The 22,306-nt window shown below is 42.1% G+C and overlaps 1 protein-coding gene across 1 annotated transcript; it reads left to right on the forward strand.

The window, feature by feature from the left end:
• Positions 1–11,602: 11,602 nt before the first annotated feature.
• On the forward strand, positions 11,603–15,093 carry gpr4 (G protein-coupled receptor 4; the record flags this gene model as incomplete). The annotated part of the gene is made up of 3 exons (XM_079225437.1): positions 11,603–11,731; positions 13,657–13,921; positions 14,372–15,093. 3 exons carry the CDS (start codon positions 11,603–11,605, stop codon positions 15,091–15,093), a joined length of 1,116 nt encoding a protein of 371 aa, XP_079081563.1.
• Positions 15,094–22,306: the final 7,213 nt, after the last annotated feature.

Below are 22,306 nucleotides of genomic sequence, written 5' to 3' on the forward strand. Positions count from 1 at the left end.
TTGCATTTAACCCAAACAGAGAGTGAAGCATGTCCTACCTCATATTATTATTATTATTAAGTTAAGTTTCTCCCCAAAAACTAATTTTTTCTTCACACTTAAATATCATGAACACGTTAATATAAATGACCTCTGACCAATACAATTTTTATTGAACAGAGCTTGAACACATCATAATGTAACTCAATGCAACATCCGTATGTTGTTACGTTATGTTAACTATATCTAATTAAACCTTATCTCTTATCTTTACTGCTGAATTGGACCTGGCCACATGGGAGAGTGTTTTAAACTGTGAAACTCTTTTCTTTTCCATAAAGGCTGTGAGTGAAAGTGAAAAGCTTGCATCATACAAAGAGAGGGACCAGAGCTGTGGAATACGTATGTAAACGGAGTAAAATACGTACGTAGACAATGTCACAAAGTATGTCAACAAGACCTTTTGGTTTAATGCAGAACACGAACACCGGCCTCCTGGGTGAAAGTCCTGTGTTTGTTTTCCTTCACGCAAAAGCTCACTGTAATATATCTGTCACAATTTATCTACTTAAGGAACGGCACATAAAAAAAAGAAGCCACAAATAAAACTGAGCAGCACTAGTTACTGGTGACAGACACTGCTCAAATGTCATTGGCCAGACTGTCACAGACAGAAAGATATCCCATTGCAAATATCATATCAGATATGGGACGGGGCCAACTCTTTATCTCAGCGGCCTGCGAAGCCAAAAACAACACAACAGCACTCAGGTGCATTTTTACATTTGTTCGGCTGAAGTCACACGTGTAAAGCAAAAGTAGAGCATGACTACATTTGAAGCTGCTTTGTCGTCGTATCTGATTCGCGGCTGTAAAAGCCTCCGTGTAGACAGGGAGTTACTTCAGACGCTCGTATGATTTGTACCACAAAAATGTCCACATAGCAAAACACAGTCTATTCAATGCTTTTGGTAAAAAACAACAGGCAGATGCATCCTTCTTTAGCTGTCAGTGGTTGGATGCTGGGGCTTTACATTTGCATCAACCCCTTTCCCCCTTCTCTCCATGGAACATGAGGAACAGAGCAACACATTATCTCCTCAAAAGCTTAATATTTTAATAAAAATGGTAAAGGTACAAAAATTGACTTGCACAAAAGAGAAAACTAATGTACTTGTATTGAGTACTGCACTGGTGACAAAAGGTCAAAAATGTATTGGCTTTTTAAAGAAAGCTTTTATCCAGAGCACATTACAATTTGTCACCCATTTCCCCCCAAACACTCACACACACACACAGACACACACACACACACACACACACACACACACACACACACACACACACATACACACACCATGGGCAGCAATCATTTAAGCAGACATGATTAGTTTTTAAATGTTAAGATGTTTTCTTCTCGCTGTTCCCTTTGATGATATCATAGACTCTGCATGACAGGCGTGGGTGAGAGTGGACCGGATTGTATTTATTGTCGCTCTCAGTACTAAATATGCCAATTTCATGGAAAAAAAACGTTTCTGGTCTGGACCCAGATGTGAAATATGCACCCAGGGGTTGCATACAAGAAGAGATAATCAGTGACACATAGCCAGATGAAATTGACAAACTGCAGCTCTCAGTCTGGTGTTACAAACACATGTTTGACCAGAACAGAGAAGGCTCGCTTTAAAACTCCTTTATGTCTGTTTCGTCTGAAAAATGTAGCCTGTACGCTGGTAATCACTTTGTCTTCTTTGAGATTTCAGTTACCGCCGCCATCATTTTGTAACATCATAATGACCTCAGGTTTCTGGGGAGGATGGAAATAATGATGCTTCGGGAACGGCCCTCACCCTGGGGTCTTTGTTCCTGTACTGAACCTCCTACTGATTTCAATTCATTCCTTCAAATATTCTTCAAGCAGATCGGATTCTTTTATCTTAAAAAAAAAAAAGCCTGCGTTTCATCAGCTTGATCTCAAGGGAAGCATGCTTGTGACCAGATGGTTACCAGTTTGAGTCTCCAGAGGAGTTGGACCCGCCTCTCTGAGAAGTAACAACTGTCACTCAACCGACAGTTCCTGCCCTTAAGGAGGACTGCAATCATAGGAGAACACTTTGTAGAGGTTCCTGGGAGGAAAGTAACCGGCCCAACAGGGTGTATACAGCATAGCACTGAATTATTTGAAAAGACAGGATCCAAAGCATTATATTAATTGATAATGCATATTCGCATTATTTTCATGTGCATGTCACTCAGATTTACATTTGCTTTTCTTTGCGTACATTGAGGGGGTACATTACAGACCGTGTTGAAATGTGATGAGGATCAATATACATAGGAGAACCCATCGAGCAACCAGGACTGGTGGAGACTTTCTGTGTTTTTTAACAAAGAAAATGGACAGCATTTGTATATTTCTGTGTACCTCTAGGGCCTGGGGCATGTGGACTCTGCTTTGGTGTTTATTCCGGCAGGTCTGTATGGGTGGTCGGTGATCGTCTTGAGGTCCCGCACTTTAACCAATCCCCACGCTTCCTTCTCCAGTGTCGATGAGTGTATTCCGTCACATGCCTTTAGGGATCCAATAATAAAGATGACAAATTAAGACAACAATGTCGCAAAATTCATGGGAGCTTCCGACCACAGAAAACGACACGAAACTGTTTGGGGTTCAGAGAGTTAAAGGTTAATCGTCTCCGCTGTTACCAATGACATCTATCATCATCTTAGGCCACAGTAAGATTAAACAGTGTCAGTGTTGGAGAAAAAGTCTGATAGGAACCACCCTCATTCAGGACAAGGTCATACTAAAGCATTTCGGGTCGTCTGAATTGAGTACAAACCAATCAGAAGATTGGCTCGGACTGATCGGTGTTCCTGATAAATAACGACGCCTGAGGAAATGCGGCCAACGTTTGACGTCATCTGGTTTGCTTGAAATCCCCAGAGCCATCCCACAGTGGACAGACACGCCATCAACCGGCTGCCATACAGTGTTGTTTATGGAGAGCAGGTCGCAGCGGGGTGACCGTCAACAAGTGTCTTTTTCTGACATGCAAGGCTGAGCCCTCAGAGCCCTCTAAAAGTAAACTAGATGATAATGAACTTAGAGGGCTTGGCATGGACATTTTTCATTTCCATTCCCAGAATTACATCGTTTTTTGTGTGTGTATGTTCAGCTCTCAGTACTTTTGTAGTTTCTAAGTGACTCCCTGTGGTTCGAAGTTTAGTTTTCACTCCTGCATCCCCGTTTGTACTTTCACGTATCTTTATCTTTTAATGTTTTGCTTTCAGCTGCATGGGAATCGTGTCTGTAGCTGCTGATGGAAACCCAACATTTCCTGATTTTGCTGCACCAGAATAACAGCTAGTAAATAAAATAAAATGTATAGGAGACTAAATGTGTTTATCACTTAATTAGCCAAGCTTGGTTAGCGGCTATCCTTCAATAAAAACAAGTCTACCGACACTGCAGGGAGGAAGATTATAACAGGAAGAAAAGATAACGGAGAATTTTTATTGTGAAGATTATAGGACGATAAATGTATTCATCCGCCGTTTTATAGCCGCCTCTTTGACTACTAGTCGCAGCCATGGTATCGCACACCTTCAAGCGGGCTGAAGTGCAAAGTCAAACAACGTCAAGCCAAGCCAGCACGTTATTGTAGAAAAAATGGTATTCAATGAATCTCAGCACACATTAGAAGACCCCTGATAAAAACATCAAAAGTATCAGAGAGTGCTGTAACTGTCGGGAGGATGAGGTCAGGAACAAGGGTGTGCCAACCCAGAGATGATCGACAAAGCTCCATCGTGACCCCTTTTGTCTAGTGATCACGTTCTTGTCATTATTTCTCATAGAGACTTTGAAAAGGGGCAACGGAGACTTGAATGAGAAGTGTTTTACCACAGGTGCTCACATTGGACCAACTAGACACAAGAAAGAAAGACTCGTACAACATGTTTAGTAAAGTTGCAGTTGCAGTTGTTGTAACGGACATTTTTCCACTGTGGCTTGTGCCAAAGAAAATGAAGTGATTACGCCCTGGGGGGGGGGGGGAGAGGGGGGGCGCTGTTAATGAGGTTTGCTCACAAGGTCACAAGCTTTCAAATATAAAAGATCTTCTGAATTTCACTGTTCAGGGTCATTAATGATGGCAGCACTTGTAATGGAAAACGTTTGCCTTTTAATGTGTGGCATCCCTTTAAACTCCTCTGTGACTGTAGTGCCTACTGTACAGTACTAAATAGGGGATTTGTGTGTGTGTGTGTGTGTGTGTCCTGGGAGTGAACGAGTTGTAGGAAGTGTGTTGACACATTTGATAGTGTAGCATTACCGTCTTCCTGCGCCCACTTTTTGACTGTCAACAGGAATGGAAACTATCCATGCGGTCACTGCCAAAACACGAAAACACACATGTGCTCACACAGGTTGGTACAGCGAAAAACCTTTGAAAATAAAAGTCAGATTATATAGAAGTCTATGAGAAAATTACTTCTCACGTGATTTATTCCCTCAGTAACGATTGGAGAGAACATGCAAACTCCACACAGAAGGACTGCCCAGACCCGGGAACCAAACCCGGGACCCTCTTCCTGTGAGCCACTAACAACATCAGCCTCAATTCTGTGGTTTTTCAACGTGGATAATGCATTTCATATAATGCTACTACTACCTACATGCTAGTAGCAGGGAAGTGAACTGGAGATAAGTACATTGCAAGTGAAGGACAGAGATAAATGGGTGTGTTTGGAAATTCAGCCCCATAAAATGCCATATGATGAGTATAGTGTATATGAGCAAGACAATGTGTGTGTGTGTGTGTGTGTGTGTGTGTGTGTGTGTGTGTGTGTGTGTGTGTGTGTGTGTGTGTGTGTGTGTGTGTGTGTGCTTCCAACCAGCATGACGTCCACATGGGTACCTTGACCTAATCTCCTCTGGCAGCAGATCAGACGCTGCTGTGTTGGACCAGACAGTCCAGCACAGGTCGATATAGGCCCCCATTGTACACACATGCAGGCATGCACGTACATACACAACCCTAATTCTTCATCACCAATAGAGCTCTTGAACTGCTTTTCAGCTGTGAACTGTGGCCTCAAACCTTCAGTTACAGTGTGTCCCTGCACAACTGAACTTGAATGTGAACAAATTGTTGCATTTCTTTCCTTTGCTTGAAGAACAATATTTCCAAGAGTGAGCCATGCACTGTATGTGGTTAAATGTCTTAAAATTACTCCCAATTTCAAGAGGAGAAAGTCCACTGTCATCTGAGGCACATGGGATGGGGCATTACATATCCCGTTACCTTGATGACACCAAAGCATGTTATGGACAATTGTGGGTTTTTATTTTACGTTTTCACTCCCTGTATGACTAATCTTCCAGGCTTTTGCCTTTACGAGACCATAAGTACCTAATTGTCAAATCTAATTGCTTTTTGTGTGTGTCAAAAACAGCTTAAATTAGCTAAATGAAATGTTTGATGAATACATCTGTGAGATATAGTCTCTGCTTGCTTTCATGTGTTTTTATGCAGCATCTTTAAACTTTGTTGTTTCTGACTAAATTTGATATGCCAGACGCATTACTTTTTTTTTTTACGCCTCTATGCTTCCACTGGTAACCTCGTATTTAACGTCACATTGTACGGACCTATGGAAAGTGTTCATAAAGTGCTCAAAATGTCTACCAGAGAGCCATCAAACACAATTTGACAGTGGGACAGAACTAAACCCTGTGTGGAGATCGGCATTGGGCCTAGGATTAAGCGTCACGACTCTGTTCAGCTGAGTCAGAAGCAAACTGACTGACATCTCTCAGTGGATGTCCACACACCACCTGAAAATTAACCTTGACAAGACTGAACTATGTTTCCTTCCAAGGAAAGGCTCTCCCACCCACAACCTGACTATTACCTTCAACAACTCTGTGTTGTTCCTGACCCCGACTGCCAGGAACCTCCGTGTGACACTCGACAGTCAACTCTCCCTGACTGCCGACATTACCACAACAACACGTTCCTGTAGGTCCATGCTGTACAACATCAGGAGAATACGCCCCCTTCTCACTCAGAAGGCGGCACAGGTTCTCGTCCAGCCTCTGATCATCTCGCGCCTTGACTACTGTAACTCCCTCCTGGCAGGTCTATCTGCTAGTACCATCCGAATGCAGCTGCTCGACCGGTCTTTGACCTAAATTCACCCACGCTCCTCCACGCCTTTCACTGGTTACCGGTGGCTGCCCGCATCCTCTTCAAAACATTGGTACTTGCGTACCATGCTGCCAACAGATCGGGTCCTATCTACATCCAGGACATTGTAAAACCGTACACCTCAGCTCGTTTACTCTGCTCAGATTCTGCCAATCGGCTTGTAGCTTTGTCACGGCTGTTTGCTGTCCTGGCTCTTCAATGGTGGAATGAGCTCCCCAAAGACATCAGAAATTCTCTACATCTTCTGCCGCAAACTAACAAAACATATTTGACGACTATATCTTGAATAAAAAAAAATTAAATTAAAAAGTACAATTTGTAGTAGCACTTTAGTAGCACTTAACTATAGCACTAGTTTGGCTTTTTTTAAGATATTGTACCTTCTTGATTCTTGTTGTTCTGAGTTTGTACTCATGGTTGAATGCACTTATTGTAAGTCGCTTTGAATACAAGCGTCAGCTAAATTAAAATAAATGTAAAGTTTGATTGCTGAGGAGCTGCCGCTCACTGACCTGACAGCCTGAAGGAACCTCCCAGGAGGACAAACGCACGCATACCAGTGCTCACATCTACACAACACATGAACATGAACCACACAGCGATTTGCATGCGTGTCGCCGTTGCATGCAAATATTTGCATGATAAACATCTGTAATTGACAGAACAAACCACATTTATGGCGAAAGATTGGACGAAGATAACCCATGTCACTCTGTGTTAATCATATCGCTTGAGCAACACACGACACCCCTATGTGGCCCCGCTGTTTTATCTAATGAGGAAGTGAGGTCGCTCTCTGCACGGCGCTCACCGGTGACAGATATGATCCCAGCTTTGATAGTGAAGCTATGTAGGGCTGCAACTAACGATTATTTTAATTATCGATTAATCGGTTGATTATCTTTTCGATTAATCGATGAATCGGATAAAAAAAAAAGCATTAATTTCCAATCCTTTATTCAAAAACAGAAGTGACAGTGCAAATTCACAGTGCAAAACATCTTCAGAAAGTGCACAAACAGGTTGCTCCTTGAACATCCCTGATCTGTTAATTAAAAAAATAAAATAAAAATGGACTAACACTAAAAACATACACATCTATGCTTTACATCTGCCAAATGTGAGCCCTTTTTACTGTAATTGATCTCCTTGGAGCAGAGGCTGCATTTAGCATGCCCTGCTTTATCAATATGTATGAAACACTAGGACAGTGGGAAGCTGTACTGCTCCTCTCACGTCTGTTTGGACCTCCACCTGCCTTAAACTCTTTCATTCACATCATCTGATCAATATCTGGGCCTCTTATGACCACAACGTCACGTTGTTGGCTAAGCCCAACTAACTTACGTGATTTGATTCATTCTACTTTGAGTAAAAAAATAAAAACCTACGGTCAGATCCGCCGGTGTGCCAGTTTAACGTTAACGAGTGACAGCGTGAACTGAACCAGACCGGGGGTTACGGCATGTTCATCACGTTACGGTTTTTACAAGCAAGACTGAACTGTAACGGAACATAAAATAACTTTAACGACAATACACAACCCAAACACGTTAGCTAATGTGATAGCAAGCTGACTAGCTTCCATTAAAAACAAGTTTGAGGGAAATGAAGACGGCGTAAACATCTTAACGCTGATTGGCCAAGACTCGACACGTCAAAGATGTTCTATTTTTGCGAAGATCACAACCTAAACCTTTTTCCGTGTCTCACGCCAATCTCAGACAAGCTGGCAGGCCAGTTGCTCTGCTCCGCTCTTTTTTTTTCTCCGCGACATATTGACTGCCGTAATAATCGTGCGACACAACGAATCGATAATGAAATTCGTTGCTAACTCTTTTGATAATCGATTTTTATCGATTTGTTGTTGCAGCCCTAAAGCTATGTGACCGCAGGATAGATACTACATTTCGTTTTTCTGTCCAACGTGTCTTTTATCTTCATAAGTTGCTCTGGTTATCTTAGTACATTTACTCAAGTACTGTACTTTAGTACAATTTAAAAAGTACTGCACGGCTATATTTCCTATAGGCTTCGCCCTCAAAGGGTTGTCGCTATTTTGCAGCCGTCAAGATAACAGTGGTAGAGCTGGACATCTTCACCTGTTTCTCATAACTTAGCATCAATCGGCATAGCTCTGGTTCCCATCTGTAGAAATTCTGGTGCAAATTGGGAGCAGAACTATGGTCTCACAGCGTTTAGTGTTTCACGAGTGCCGGCCTCAGCCTCTCCGCACATTGACGAAGTGTGGATAACGGTGTCTGTGCTGTTCACAAAGGGGTCGATAGTGGATAGTATTATACTATTTGAAAAATTAGATTCAAGTGTTGGCAGTTTAGGATTGTTTACTTTGTGTACCCCCCAAAAAAGCCAATATTTATTGAAAAAGTTATATGTTCTATTCACGTGTTTTTATCTAACGGAATAGTCTGCTTCAATCCATATTTGTTGGTGTTTAGCCTTTCAAAAAACACATTTTAAGTCAGAAAACGGTTTGCACTGACAAGTTATATTAATTTAAAAGTGTATATAATAAAAGAAGACTTGCCCATTTAATCCAAGTAATTACTTTATTAAAATTAAGGATTTTGTATTGCGTTTTTTTAACTTTCTTAAGGTGACGACGTCCTTCAATATGTGGACAGACATTCAGAGCTTCATTCAAAAACCTTGATAGAAGCTGTGAATGTAAAACAATGACGTTGGGTTCAGCACAGTTGTGATTCAGCTTATCAACATGGGTTGAGCTATTTGACAAGATCACTGTATAAATAACCCGACTTAGCCCTTGTGTGTGTTTGTTTGCTCACGTTTGTCTATATGACTATGGCACTGGATCAGTTCACAAAGTCACTGTTCCACACCAGCGGCTGTCACATTATCACAGGCTGAAGCTGTTTCCTTCACAGGTCTTTAAACTCTTTTGATGAGTGCTGACAGACATCTGAGGCCCTTTTAGCCGGGAAGTGAACACTGACTCAGTGTACCTGCCTTTTTCTTTGGAAATGAGCTACCCTGCTTTATAGTGGGAGCCACCCAGTACAATCCGTTTCTTTTAAGGCCCTTGATCATGAACCAAGGCAATGCAGGGGTAATTCTCTCAGCAGGAGTGCGTTGATATGTTTATATTTCTTAATTCAATTTCCACTTTACTTTGATAAATACTTAAGAAGAAAAAGAAGTAGAAATACGTAAAAGTTGCAAACATCCTGTTTGCTCCTCAGGCAGAAAAACCTCCATAGTTATTTCTGAAATATATCGATCTAAGAGCAGTGGAATGAAAAGAAGCTGAAGAATACATAAACCCTTTGATTGAAAGCATATGTGTAATCATATCGGCCATGTTCAAAAATATCGAGGCGGTCCAAGATGTATAAACAGAAGCTGAGCTCAGGGTGGGAATTGAGAAGTCGAGGAGTGAAACAGAAACTGAGCTCCCATCTCTCTCTCTCTCTCTCTACTGTACATGCACATTCAGGTCATGTTTATATGAAGGCTTACATGAAGCTTATCATATGTCCCAGTCTCTCTGTTTGCACACTATGAAAGGTCCCTGTACAGCCTGTCAGTATATTCTGTGTGATCAAACCAGATGTTAGAAAGTCTTTTTACAAATGTCACCCAGATTAGCATCTGCTGCTTCACCCTACCTGTTGCATAAAGTCTTCATCTCTGTGCCGCTTTCTTCCATTTCCAGTCGCTCATTCCATCGAGGCAGAATTCAATGTGTGAGCAGAAAAGTGTTTGACTCCATGTGTTGAGGGCATGTTCATTCCAGGCACTTTTGAAGGGTTTGTTTTCACTGCAAGTGGGATTCCATTCTCTTTAAATAACCAAACCAAACGCCTAAAGACTGCAGGTTCTGATTGCAAGAAGCCGTAGTGCATTCAAAGTATACGTGAATGAAATGTAGGGCACAGCAAAGGCATACAGGAAATGAGCCTGAAACATTTTTATTTCTACATTCCTGAGCAGTATGAGATTACTGCACAAAGAGCATTGTGCTGAGTTCAAGTTTTGACAGCAGTCACTACATACTGATGCTACACATTGCTCAAATGTTTATATTTAAATTCTGATTCCAGGCACCTAAACCTGTTTGACTAATACAGCTTTGATAAGGAGCCGAGGCCAGTTTATACAGAGATATGATACTGCGGTGGGCTGAGATGTTTTATTATTTATTTTAACAATAGATTATCAAAAGAAAAAAAGATGTCTATACGTCGATGAGAATTGTAAATTCCTGTAGTGTAGAAGATTTCTTTTGTGTGTGTACGCAAGTGTGTGTACGCAAGTGTGTGTACGCAAGTGTCGGCAAGACGGGAGGTAGAGCTGAAAACTCATTGTCTCGATATGGCCTTGAATGCATCAACCATTTCTGTTGAGACAAGCTGAGGAATTGCACCACTCCCTCTCAAAAAGATGGCATTCCCCTAGTAGTGTTATAAATTAATGCATGTATTGTTCTACACAATCCACAGCAAAAAATATGTTTCATATTCACACGATTTGAACAACATAGACGTGTGTGATGCTTGGAAACCAACAAAGAAAGGCAAATAATAATAACTTCTATAATTAAAAGGCCCACACAAAATGACTTTGGCCCATCCAACATTGAACATTTTTTCCCATTGTTTTAGCGTTTAATTATAAAGCATCAGAATTCAGCAGCCTCTCACTCTGTGTCCGTCTCTCTCTCTCTCTCTTGCAGATGTTCAGCAGCCCAGAGTAAACCGACGACCTTTCGGCTCCAGAGTGGTGAATCTCTGTAAAGCCATTCCCGTGTTTCAGAGCGAACATCCCAGAGGGGTTGTGTGTTTCATCAGGACCTTGGGACACACACACGCACACACACGCACACACACACACACACACACACACACACACACACACACACACACACACACACACACATTGATGTCCAGCCTCTCCTTATTACAGTAAACCTGGCAGACCTCTAATCTCTAAAAGATTGATGAGGTCCTGTTAAAGCGCAGGAGGCCTGGCACAGCGTCGATAAGGCAGCTTTCATTTCGCTACATTCTAGCCCTTGCTCCCTCCTTTTCTTCTTCTCCGTGCTGAGGGATGCCGGAGCTGGCTTTGAAGCGTGAGAGAGGATGGCACGCCAAGTCCCCTGGGCGAGAAGGACAGTGTTTTAAGAAACGGGAACCTTGAAATGCCCCGAAAATGGCAGCTCTGTTTTCTTCTGTTGCTCCATGTCGGACAGCCGCGTGGTAGCCGCGTAGGATGCCAGTCGGCATGTCACTGTCAAAATGCTGGAGCTGGAATAAAGTGAAACTACAGATGGACAGTCAGAGCTGAAAGCTGCCAAACACACATCGCACACCTACACACACACAGACAGACAAAAACACACTCAGAGCGTTTCACACAGGACAATGTGCAACATCTCGTTCTGTGATGTGGACAGTCAGGTGGACCAGTTCTTCCAGCCAACGCTCTACATCATCGTCATCGTTCTGGGACTGCCCACAAACTGCATGGCCCTGTGGGCGGCCTACATGCAGGTGAGGACGACACACACACACACGCTAAATAGTTTGTGTTCATTATGAAACTGCGGTGGGACAAAATACACTTTGGCAGGATGCTACTGTGTGGGTCATTAATGGGAAACACTGGTGGATGTTTCTGGAACAAAGTGTGTTTCACAAATATGTTTCATAACAGCCTTGTGTCACGCTTGCACAAAGCCATTTGGTTGACGTTGCGAAACGATTGGTTAGGTTTAGACAACAAAACTATTTAAGGTTAAGGTGAGAAAAGATGTAATGGTTTGTGTTAACAACGTAATGTAGCAATGTAACTAGCATAAATAAATATCAACCGTCCTTAGCAGACTTCCCTTTGTAATGTAGCTCCGAAGCATAAACTTGTTTAAGGTTCACACAGGACACAAACCATGTTCTTCTGGGTGAAAGTCCTGTCTTTGCTTGACCCATTAATAACAGTTACACTTACTGCATGTCTTGCTCGTTGTAATCCTTTTTCTGCCCAAATGCAAAAATATCCACGTTAAAAAAGAAGAATTTGAAACGCCGAAAGACGCTTACATGAGGGTCAAACGCACCAGCCGTGTGTGATGCACGCCAAAACTCTCATGAAGCCACAGTGGTGCATTAAGGTACACCACTCAAACTGAAGTCAAGTCAGAAGCATTGCCATAAGGTCATGGCATTATAGACATTGACTGCTTATCTTCCAGCATCAGCACACAAAATATCTGAATGAAATATTATAACCATGCACACACATACGCAGCGGATTTAACTCTTAGATGTGTGTGCTGGTTGGTCATTAAACAATGTGTATCACGATTTTAATTGTGTAATAACAGATTTTCCAAGTAACATGTCTGACATTGCTGACCACATACACCTCAACAGAGCACAGGGGCTATGTGCTCTATGGTTTTCCCATACAGCAATAAACATTTCCAGTGTTTCCCACAGACTGTCAGTTTACTTTGGCAGCAGCGGACAGAATTGTTATTGACTTTTCATTCAAGCAAGTTCACAAGCTCATAAAAGTGAGGACATTTCAACATTTTGTTTCGTTTCCCTCTCAGCATCATAGCGACTCCTCCAACTTGTAAACTCCAACTTTCTGAATTCAGGTTGAGCCCTGCCCCCAACACAACACGACTCGAAAGAGCACAGGTGCGCTCTGTCGCAGGTGCATTATGGTTAGTGTAGTCCCCTTTGAGCGCTCGGTAGCATTACCTGCGTTGCTGAGAGCCACCAGCTTTGTGAAAGACAACTCCTGAACTGAATCCAAAACGGCAACATTCTGGTGGGCTGTTTATTTTTATCGGCAGTTCTGTCCAAACATAAAGAAATTTAACATCAATACTGAATGTGAAACAGAGCCATCTCCTCGTAGGTGGATTCAAATCCATGTGCTGAAAAATCAAATTATAAAAGCATAATGGAACAAGTTGAACTGCTGCCTCTAAAGAAATGATTTCCCTCTCACTCATTTACAAGCCCTTGTTGTGGTTGTATGTTGCTGAGTTGCAGACTATTTCTAAGTAGCATGTATCTGTTTTTTAAGACATGGAATATGATCATCTGTATGAGACACAAAACAACAATAGTTCAGACTTTGCATTTCTTCTAAGTCTTGACATTCAGGAAGCCAAATGGTTTCCAGTCGATACAAAAAACACATAATGTTTGCGTTTTATTTTTTGTCACATTTCAAAGGTTTGCAAAAAAAGCTAACACAGACACTGTTTGTCTTATTATATTTTCACTGTTTAACTTGACTCCTTATCCTTATCCCTCTCTATCATTACACCAGTCGTTTCCGTTTTGATCCGTTTGACCCTTTAAATTTGCATCGACCTCTCTCTCTCATCTTACACCCCTGCCTTCCAAACCTTTCCTTCATCATCTTCCCATCCTTCCCCTCGTCACATTCCTCCCTCCAGGTACGGCAACGCAATGAGCTCGGCATCTACCTGATCAACCTGTCAGTGGCTGACCTCCTCTACATCACCACTCTTCCTCTGTGGATCGACTACTTCCTGCAGCACGATGACTGGATCCATGGTCAGGAGAGCTGCAAGCTTTTCGGCTTCATCTTCTACACGAATATCTATGTCAGCATCGCCTTCCTCTGCTGTATATCCCTGGACAGGTACCTGGCCGTGGCATATCCTCTGCGCTTTGCCAAGGTTCGACGAATCAAAACAGGTATGTTGGGTTCAGGATGGGCTTTTGATAATGTATCCAATCTAAAACTAACTCACAGTATAGGTTGATTAAAGAGGTGAAATGTCACGCAACATTATGAACAACTCCAGTGGATGAATCTAAAATGAAACATTAAGTGGGAGGAAAAGCAACTAAAGTTCCAATAAAACAAGTCAGTACTTTCACTATAGAGTACTGTATTTTGAAAGTCCTGCATCCTCATCCACAACATTTTTGTCCAAAGCAGATGGTATTCAGGCCTGTTTGATGAAATGAATGATAAATAGGTTGGTAGCTACACGGAGTCACTCAATCAATTGAATGTTGTGGACTTTCCAAGAGCGCCCTTATTTTCTTTCAATACAGCAAAGCCTTATTCACACAGGCTATAGGAATGGAAATTACTGCAAAGTTGAGGATTTCTAATTCCTTTATTTTTCCCTCCTGCAGCTGTCCTGGTCAGCGCCATGGTGTGGATCATTGAGATCGTAGCCAACTCTGCGCCCCTCTTCCACGATGAGCTCTTCCAGGATCGCTTCAACCACACCTTCTGCTTTGAGAAGTATCCCATGCAGGACTGGGTGGCAGGGATGAACCTCTACAGGACATTTCTTGGCTTCCTTGCTCCATGGACAGCCATGCTCGTGGCCTACCGTGGGATCTTGGCGGCGGTGCGCTGCAACGTCTCGACGGAACACGAGGAAAAGGCCAAAATTCAGCGTCTGGCACTGAGTCTCATCCTGATCGTTTTGCTCTGCTTCGGACCGTACCACATCCTCCTCCTGGTGCGAAGCGTCATGTTTCTAAGGAAGCCGTGTGACTGTGGCTCAGAGGAGAACTTGTTTGCGGCGTACCATGTATCGTTGGCGCTGACGAGCCTCAACTGCGTCGCCGACCCCATCCTGTACTGTTTCGTCAACGAAGGGGCTAGGCACGATGTTGGCCGAGCCCTCTCGGCTTTACTCTCTGCAGTTTGCAAGAGGGGCTCCTCTTCCACCCCATCCCACGGGGACATGCTCCACGCCGGTTCAGTGACTATCGATACGCCGCTGTCAGCAAAGAAGCAGACTTGTGTGTATGCCGATGGATCCAAGACAAGCAGCTACAAGACAGAACTGGTGGCTCTGAAGGAGGAGTGTCTACAGATGACCATCCTTAGTGTTAGGAAGTGACCCACCAGAAATAAACTAATCAAATTGTCTGTAGCCACAGTAGCAGCCCCTGTGAGATTGAGATACTTACACAGCAGGAAACAAAGTTGTTGGGTGAACTACTGGGCTATTGTTATAGTGGGGCAAAACATTTGGCCTGAGGGTGACACTTGAGGACAGGTCATGTTGTAAATCAAAATGGAGTATCCATTGTGCAGCGACCGTTTTAGCACATTCTGACAGACAGCTTGTCAGGCTCAGTTCTTCGTTCAACGTTCATGACTTCAAGCTGTAGTTTGTCAGCCTCTGCACAGCATGCTAATGTTAGCATGTTAAGATGTTGTATTATCTTCAATCCCAGAGTGCAACTAAGGCTGACAAGGATTCAGTTGTTAGCCTCAGAAAGGGTTGGTCCATAGCAGATTTTGACCTGCCGGCAGCGCGATATGTTAAAGTCAGGGGATCACTAAAGCCCTCAGGATTCAGCCTCAGGGGACCACAAACGTCTCTACCAAATGTCATCCCAATCCGTCCAGTAGATTTATTTCAATCTGGGCCAAAGTGTTGGACCAACAGATCAAAAGACCAGCTGACCAGGTGCGGCTCATAAGGATCTTATCAAACACGACTAGCACAACTACCCACTGTGTCAGGAATAATTCACAATGCCTCGGAAAACGTTCTTGAAAACTAAAGTGGAATTATTATTATATTGAGTATTGTTAGTGGTCTGAGAGGAGACCAACTTTGAATTCAAACTACATGGAATTCATAGGGCAGTTGTTGGGATTTGACACAAATGCACCACTTTGGGTTATGGAAAAAGAGCAGAAGGGTAAAAAAAAAAAAAGAAAGTGTCAATTACTGGTCAATAAAATGTTTTAATGTCTGAAGCTTTTTATTATTATTTTTAAATAAATAATGAAGCCTTATGAAGTACCTCAGCTTCTAAACTGTGATAGCAAGAAGTCTTAGAGTAGAAGTGTCTCTTACGTTATGTGAGCAGTGTTTTATCTCTTTCAAATTTTCATGGGCAGAGAAAATAATCAAAACTCCAAAATTCTCCACCAAAGCTTTCATTCAGCTCGGTTTGAAAGTCAAATGTATCAGTTACTGCAACCACATTATGTTGAAAGCACTGTAGAGCAGAAAAAAACACCTCAACTGATACTATGTTGCCTATTGTTACCATCTCTCAACCTCCTTCAATCCTGACTACATGCTTGGGCTTACGGTTCACCTGATACTGTTTACATTCCTTTTTAACTGTCCCGGAAATTACGTAATTGTATTCTCATCACATCAAATGATCACATCAAGAGGAAGGATGTAGATATTCAGTCTTGATTCAAGTGACACTCCGAGGGAAACAGATCAAGAGACATTTCTCTGTAATGTCAAAAGTGTCGTGAGGAAATTAAGAAACACTTCACTTAGATACCCACATATAGAATCATCTACAGTGAACAAAAAAATTGACATTGAGCGTATGTCTCTTTTAGTACTGATTGCTGATTGTTATTACGATAAATATGACCGTTTTGATCCAACAACATGCAGTAGCTGCCATATTTTGCCATATATTGACTTTGAAGTCCTGATGTCAAGTGAAAAATGTTCACGTGCTGTGCATATTTACCATGATTTGACAAAAACTGACTTGAGAGATCTTCCTTTTCCTAGTGGCAGCTTGTTGTTATATTAAATCCCACACAGAGTCACCAAACCTTCTATTTTGTTTGTTTTGGCACTCAACCATTGGGATCCCCTAAACTTAAAGGCTGCTTCTACAATGAGCGTTGAATACTGTACTTAAAGAGTCTCATTGCAGACTGGACACAGATGCCAGAGCGAAGGCATCTTCAACTTATAAAATCAAGTTTCAAATTCTCTCCATTTACTTTTGCACAGTTTTTTGCAAATCTCTGGTATTGACATTTCAAAGAATCGCCTGTTTACTTACATAATGTCCAGCTGTATGTTCATATATATATATATATATATATATATATATATATATATATATATATATATATATATATATATATACACATATGTATGTATGACAATGACATATATACAAACTTTCCTTGTGTGGAGTATTATGGCTGAAATAACTATTTGTCGACACTGTGATTTCATGGGGATTGACAGTGAGTGTCCATTTTGGCCAAAAATTCACTGTTAAGGGTTAGAAATGTTTTGGAAAGCGACGAGGTGATCCCCAGCAACAGCTCTTTCTTTAATGTTGTCTTGGCATGAAAGCGCACTGATGTAAAAGCTCATTGCCCTCAACGCTGCTGCTGTGTACTATTGCTTTTGTTGTGCATCCGCATGTCGGTCTGAGCGAGGAGGCACCAGGCTTCCAAATGTGTATTTGTGCATCGACAATGTCAGTGAGAAATAAATTATGTATATGAAAACCTTTGGATCTTTCTGCTGTTGTTTGTTTGTCTATTCCAAGCGGCCTTGCTTGGTATGTGTTGGTGCATCTGCTTGAGCAGAGCTCCTCTGTTGTGGAACCAGAGGCGTCCAGGAAGAAAGTTAGGGCATTTTAGCTCTCAACAGACCTAGACCTACGGTACACGAAATCTGTACTAAATTAATTACAACAAATATTTAACTTCACTTCAAAGTCATACTTTGCAGAGATACTGTGTGTGGTGGAATAGACGCCACGCAAGCAGGTGAGGCAAATCACAATATTATGCATTAGCCTCTACATCCTCTAGTCCAGCGGTCCCAAACCTATTTTGCGCCACGGACCGGTTACGTGAAGACAATGGGTACATCCCAAGTCTCTAAATTGTCGTTTCCTCGCTCCTTGATCCTCGATTGAACCGGAAGTGGTTCTGCGCCGCCATCTTGATGGCCGTCCCAAAGCTCTTATTCTGCTCGGAGGATCGAGGAGCGAGGAGGGAAATCGGAGGAGCCATGATCGAGGAGCCCTGAGAGCAGGCTTTCAGGAAGTGTTTTAACGCTGGACACGCCCCCTCGCTGTTCATCTGTTATGTGATTGGACGCTGCAGCTGAGCGGAGCGGACTGATCGCTGGAGTTTCATACCAGAGTGAAGACGATCACAGATTAAACTCAAGATATATATTATATCTGTTTTCTTATTCACCATCTGGTTAAAATATGTTCATTGTAGGTCTGAATAATAAAAGGACCACAAACAACTGTCTTCAAAGATTGTAACTGTTGTTTCCCTAAATAAATTAAAATCAGAGAGAGCTGGAAAGAGGAAACACTTTTTACAATACGTAATGAAGAGAAAACATATTTATATTGTGGGTTATTTTATAATGATGTCACAATCAGAATTTCAAAACATACCGACGTAAATAATAAATAAATAAGACGCATTCCGCCGGTAGAAATCGATCCTGCGCGTATAAGCAGGACACATCACAGTATATAAATACTCAATGCAGTTTATTTAAGCAATAAGGTACGAGAGGCAGTACTGTGTTGTGCAATAATGTACTGTTCAAGGGAGTTGTTAGGGCGGAGGGCCGGCAAACCCTTGAACTGTACATTATTGTAGACACAGTACTGCCTCGAGTACCTTATTGCTTTTATAATACGGGTACCTGCGACTTTATAAATAGTAATAGTAAGCTTCCTTTCAGCACAAAATAGTTGTAGCCACGAAACGTTGTGTATCGCATTTCAGCGACAGAGAAAATAGTCCCGGGACGCACATACGGGACTATAAAACTGACTGGCGGTTGGAAGCAGGGTGGAGGATGACACGCAGCCACCAATGTAAAGAAGTGCTCTCGCTGCTTCTGTCCGTCTTTTCTCCGTCATTTTTCTCCTCCGTGATGTTTACAGAACTTGCCTCGCGTCGGGAAATTACCGACGTAATTATCTCTCACTATAAATTATCATGATTTTGTGGTCAAACCTTTTTCATTCCTCATCTCATTTTAGGGAGGAAGTGACGTGTGTGTTGTCGTTCGTTATGCTAGTGTGGGGGATGCTGAGTGAGCTTGTTAGCTGTTCCGTTTGAGCTAACGTTACTGTTAGCGAAGAATGTAATGTAAACAGGCTGTACAGTACTTTATGGCTGAATAAACTACACCTCGTGACTCACTCTCAACCAATCAGAATGCTTGATTTGATCTACCCGTATTATAATAAACGGTAACAGACAGAGAAAACATCTCCACTTTGACACTCATGATAGCTGTGTCTTTATTAATATAAATTGTAGTTTAACACCATTAAATCAACTGAAAACATATGATAATTGATATCAATATTTTAAGTGCATTTTTATTGCAATGTTCGCTAAAAACTCTCCGGACAAAACTCCATCAGCTGTTAAAGCGACTGACAGCTGATCAGCTGTGATCAGCTGTCAGTCGGCCACAGTCATCAGAAACCGACATTGCTTCACGAGACACTTCAGAGGAAAGGACGTCTCATGTCTCTTCCTTCCTCGCGTCTTCTCTCCCTGCTAGGTTTCCTTGCGTCTCTCCATGCATCCCTGGTGGGAGGGACTAAGACGCAAGGAAAAGATGCAAGTGAGGGAAACGGGGACGCAATTTAGAGACTTGGGATGTACCCAATATTATCACTGACAGGGTCTGACCTCGGGGAGACGGGAGCGACGACACCCGACGTGTGTTCGTTATGTCCAGTCACCGCCGTTACTTACCTTATTGTCCTGTCTACTGCTTAACTTATAACCGCTGCAAAAAGACAGGATGTTGGAAATGGATGCAGGTTTTTGTTCTTTTTTGGCGACCTCAGGATACTTTGCCTTGGTTTTAATCCTTAAGTTTCATTTTTGATGTAACGTATACGTAACCTCCTGACATGTGTCAAGATGTTCCGTCTGAGGTTCCGCACAGACGGATATAAGCGGGCATTTTTTAAAATGAAACATTTTTCCAGCCTTGATTATTATTATATTTTTCATTCCGGTACCAAGAGACCCACGGCCCGGTACCAAGGGACCCACGGACCAGTACCGGTACCAAGGGACTCACGGACCGGTACCGGGCGGAATGAGCATACTTATAAACGCACTTCATAGTGTCATATTGCTTTTTGGAGAATTATGATAAGCTAATAGTAGATGCAAAAGTATACTTCTATACAATATATTATGTTGCACATTGTTGCTCCTGGATGGATCACAGCCAACCTAATTATTTTCAACCCAACTCCTTGTCCTTGGTCATGGTGTCCACAGCACTTAAAACAATACACTTCATAATTCTCAAAATTCTGACCCTTTGCTTTTTTATTGAGAGCATGTACTTGTACTTTCAATACTTAAGTACATTTTATATCAGACAAATACTTTTGATACTTAAGTACAGAAAATATCAGATACTTTAAGACTTTTACTCAAGTAGTATTTTAATAGGTGACTTTTACTTTTACCTGAGTCATTTTCCAGTAAGGTATCTTTACTTTTACTCAAGTATGGCTTTTGGGTACTTTATACACCACTGTATATCAGTGAGTGCTACAAATCGCAGGCGTTGGATCAAAAAACTCTGCGTATTCCTTCTGCGGCACAAGTAACCTCCTCCTCGTGACGGATCACAGCACGTGACAAGCTGCCTGGGATGCTGCCAGCACAAAGTCACTTTTTTCACTCTTCACTCTGCTTTGGACTCCCAGAGCTGCACGTCTAATGAACAACGTGAAGGACGTACTGTAGGAATCTGCGCATGTGTGTGTATTTGCATGTATTTAAATGAGTGTGCTGCGTATGCACACTGTTTTGTGTGTTTTTCATCTTTGAGAATGTGTGTGTCGCAATAACATCAGAGGGGGGCGTTATATTTACGAGCCTTCCTCATGGGGGGCGAGGGAAGATAGGACAGAGCTAGACAGACAAATAATGCATGTGTGTTTTTGTAAACATGTGTGTGAAAGACAAAGATGAGGAAACTGAAGCGCTTACACACACAAACATGTGTGTGAAAAGACAAAGATGAGGAAACTGAAGCGCTCACACACACAAACACACACACGCCTTTATGTTCTTTGGAGGAAGAGAAAGGACATACCTCGCTCTCTCTGAGGGAACATTGTCTCTCGCCCTCTATGCTTCACTGCTCACCTCTGCTATATATAGCCCTATATATAGCGGCCCATCAGAGGCCAAGCTGCCATTACCAGCAGCCCTCCTGGTTATTACTAGAGTATTTTATTATCGGGTTATGATACTGAAAAAAACACCTACCGGGACATAGGTTGCTTTCATGAGGTATTCAGATTGATTTTGACAGCCTGAGTGCAGTTCAGGAACAGGTATAAAATATATGTACAATTAAAGCTGGGGTTGGTAATTTTGAGGAACCAGTGTACAATAGAAATTGTCCCAATGGAAAAACCCAGCCCAGTGTTGCAAACTTTTTGAGCTTGTGCTGCCAACTAAACTAGCTGGCAGCACAAGCTCAAAACGTTGCTAAATCTAGTGAGAAAGTTGCCAAGCTAGCAACACTGACAGCCCGTTCCTTCTGGCTTCCCTCTTAAGCCACTCTCCCAAATAAGTATTACTGTAAACAAACAAACAAGTCTGTTACAAACAAAAAAACTAACATGCTATTGTTGGTAATGACACGTGCACATGTAGAAAGGTGGTATGAATCGATTGGACGGTCTGATTACAGTCCTGTTTCTTGCCAGACGATTTGATTTAGAGAGAATTTCAACAACTACTAAATGTTTTTGAAGAATAGTGACAACGCTAGCTTTAAAGACACAATTCAGGGAGATAATTATTCATGCAACTTTGTTTATTTGCATCTTACTAACCATGAAAGTAAATAAAACAGTCAAATAAATAAAATGCAGGCATGAAAACGGGTCAGGGGTGAAAAAGGTGAGAAGGATATTACCCCTCTAGGGTGGTCCGGGGGCATGCGCCCCCGTAAGAAAAATTTAAATATTACATATTTTAAAGCATCAATCTGATGCATTTTCAGATGCTTTTTTTGCCAAACTAGGGAGAGCTGGACAAACTTAACTTCAGCCATGAGTCAAAACTTATTATGGCCTCCTTACTAAGTATTATGCAAGCCATTTCATGCCAGCCTGTCACTGGGTCTAACATTTACAGTCAGACCTGCAAACTCATGAGGGGTGAAAAAGGTGCCACCAGCGGGGCGGGGGGGGGCGAGTCAGTGCCGAACAGCGTCACTCGTCGATAAGCTGACAAACTATGATCATTATGGGTTTTAATTCTTCTTTTGTCAATACCCA

This window comes from Taurulus bubalis, assembly GCF_910589615.1.
Source record: "Taurulus bubalis genome assembly, chromosome: 10".
Classification (NCBI taxonomy): Eukaryota; Metazoa; Chordata; class Actinopteri; order Perciformes; family Cottidae; genus Taurulus; species Taurulus bubalis.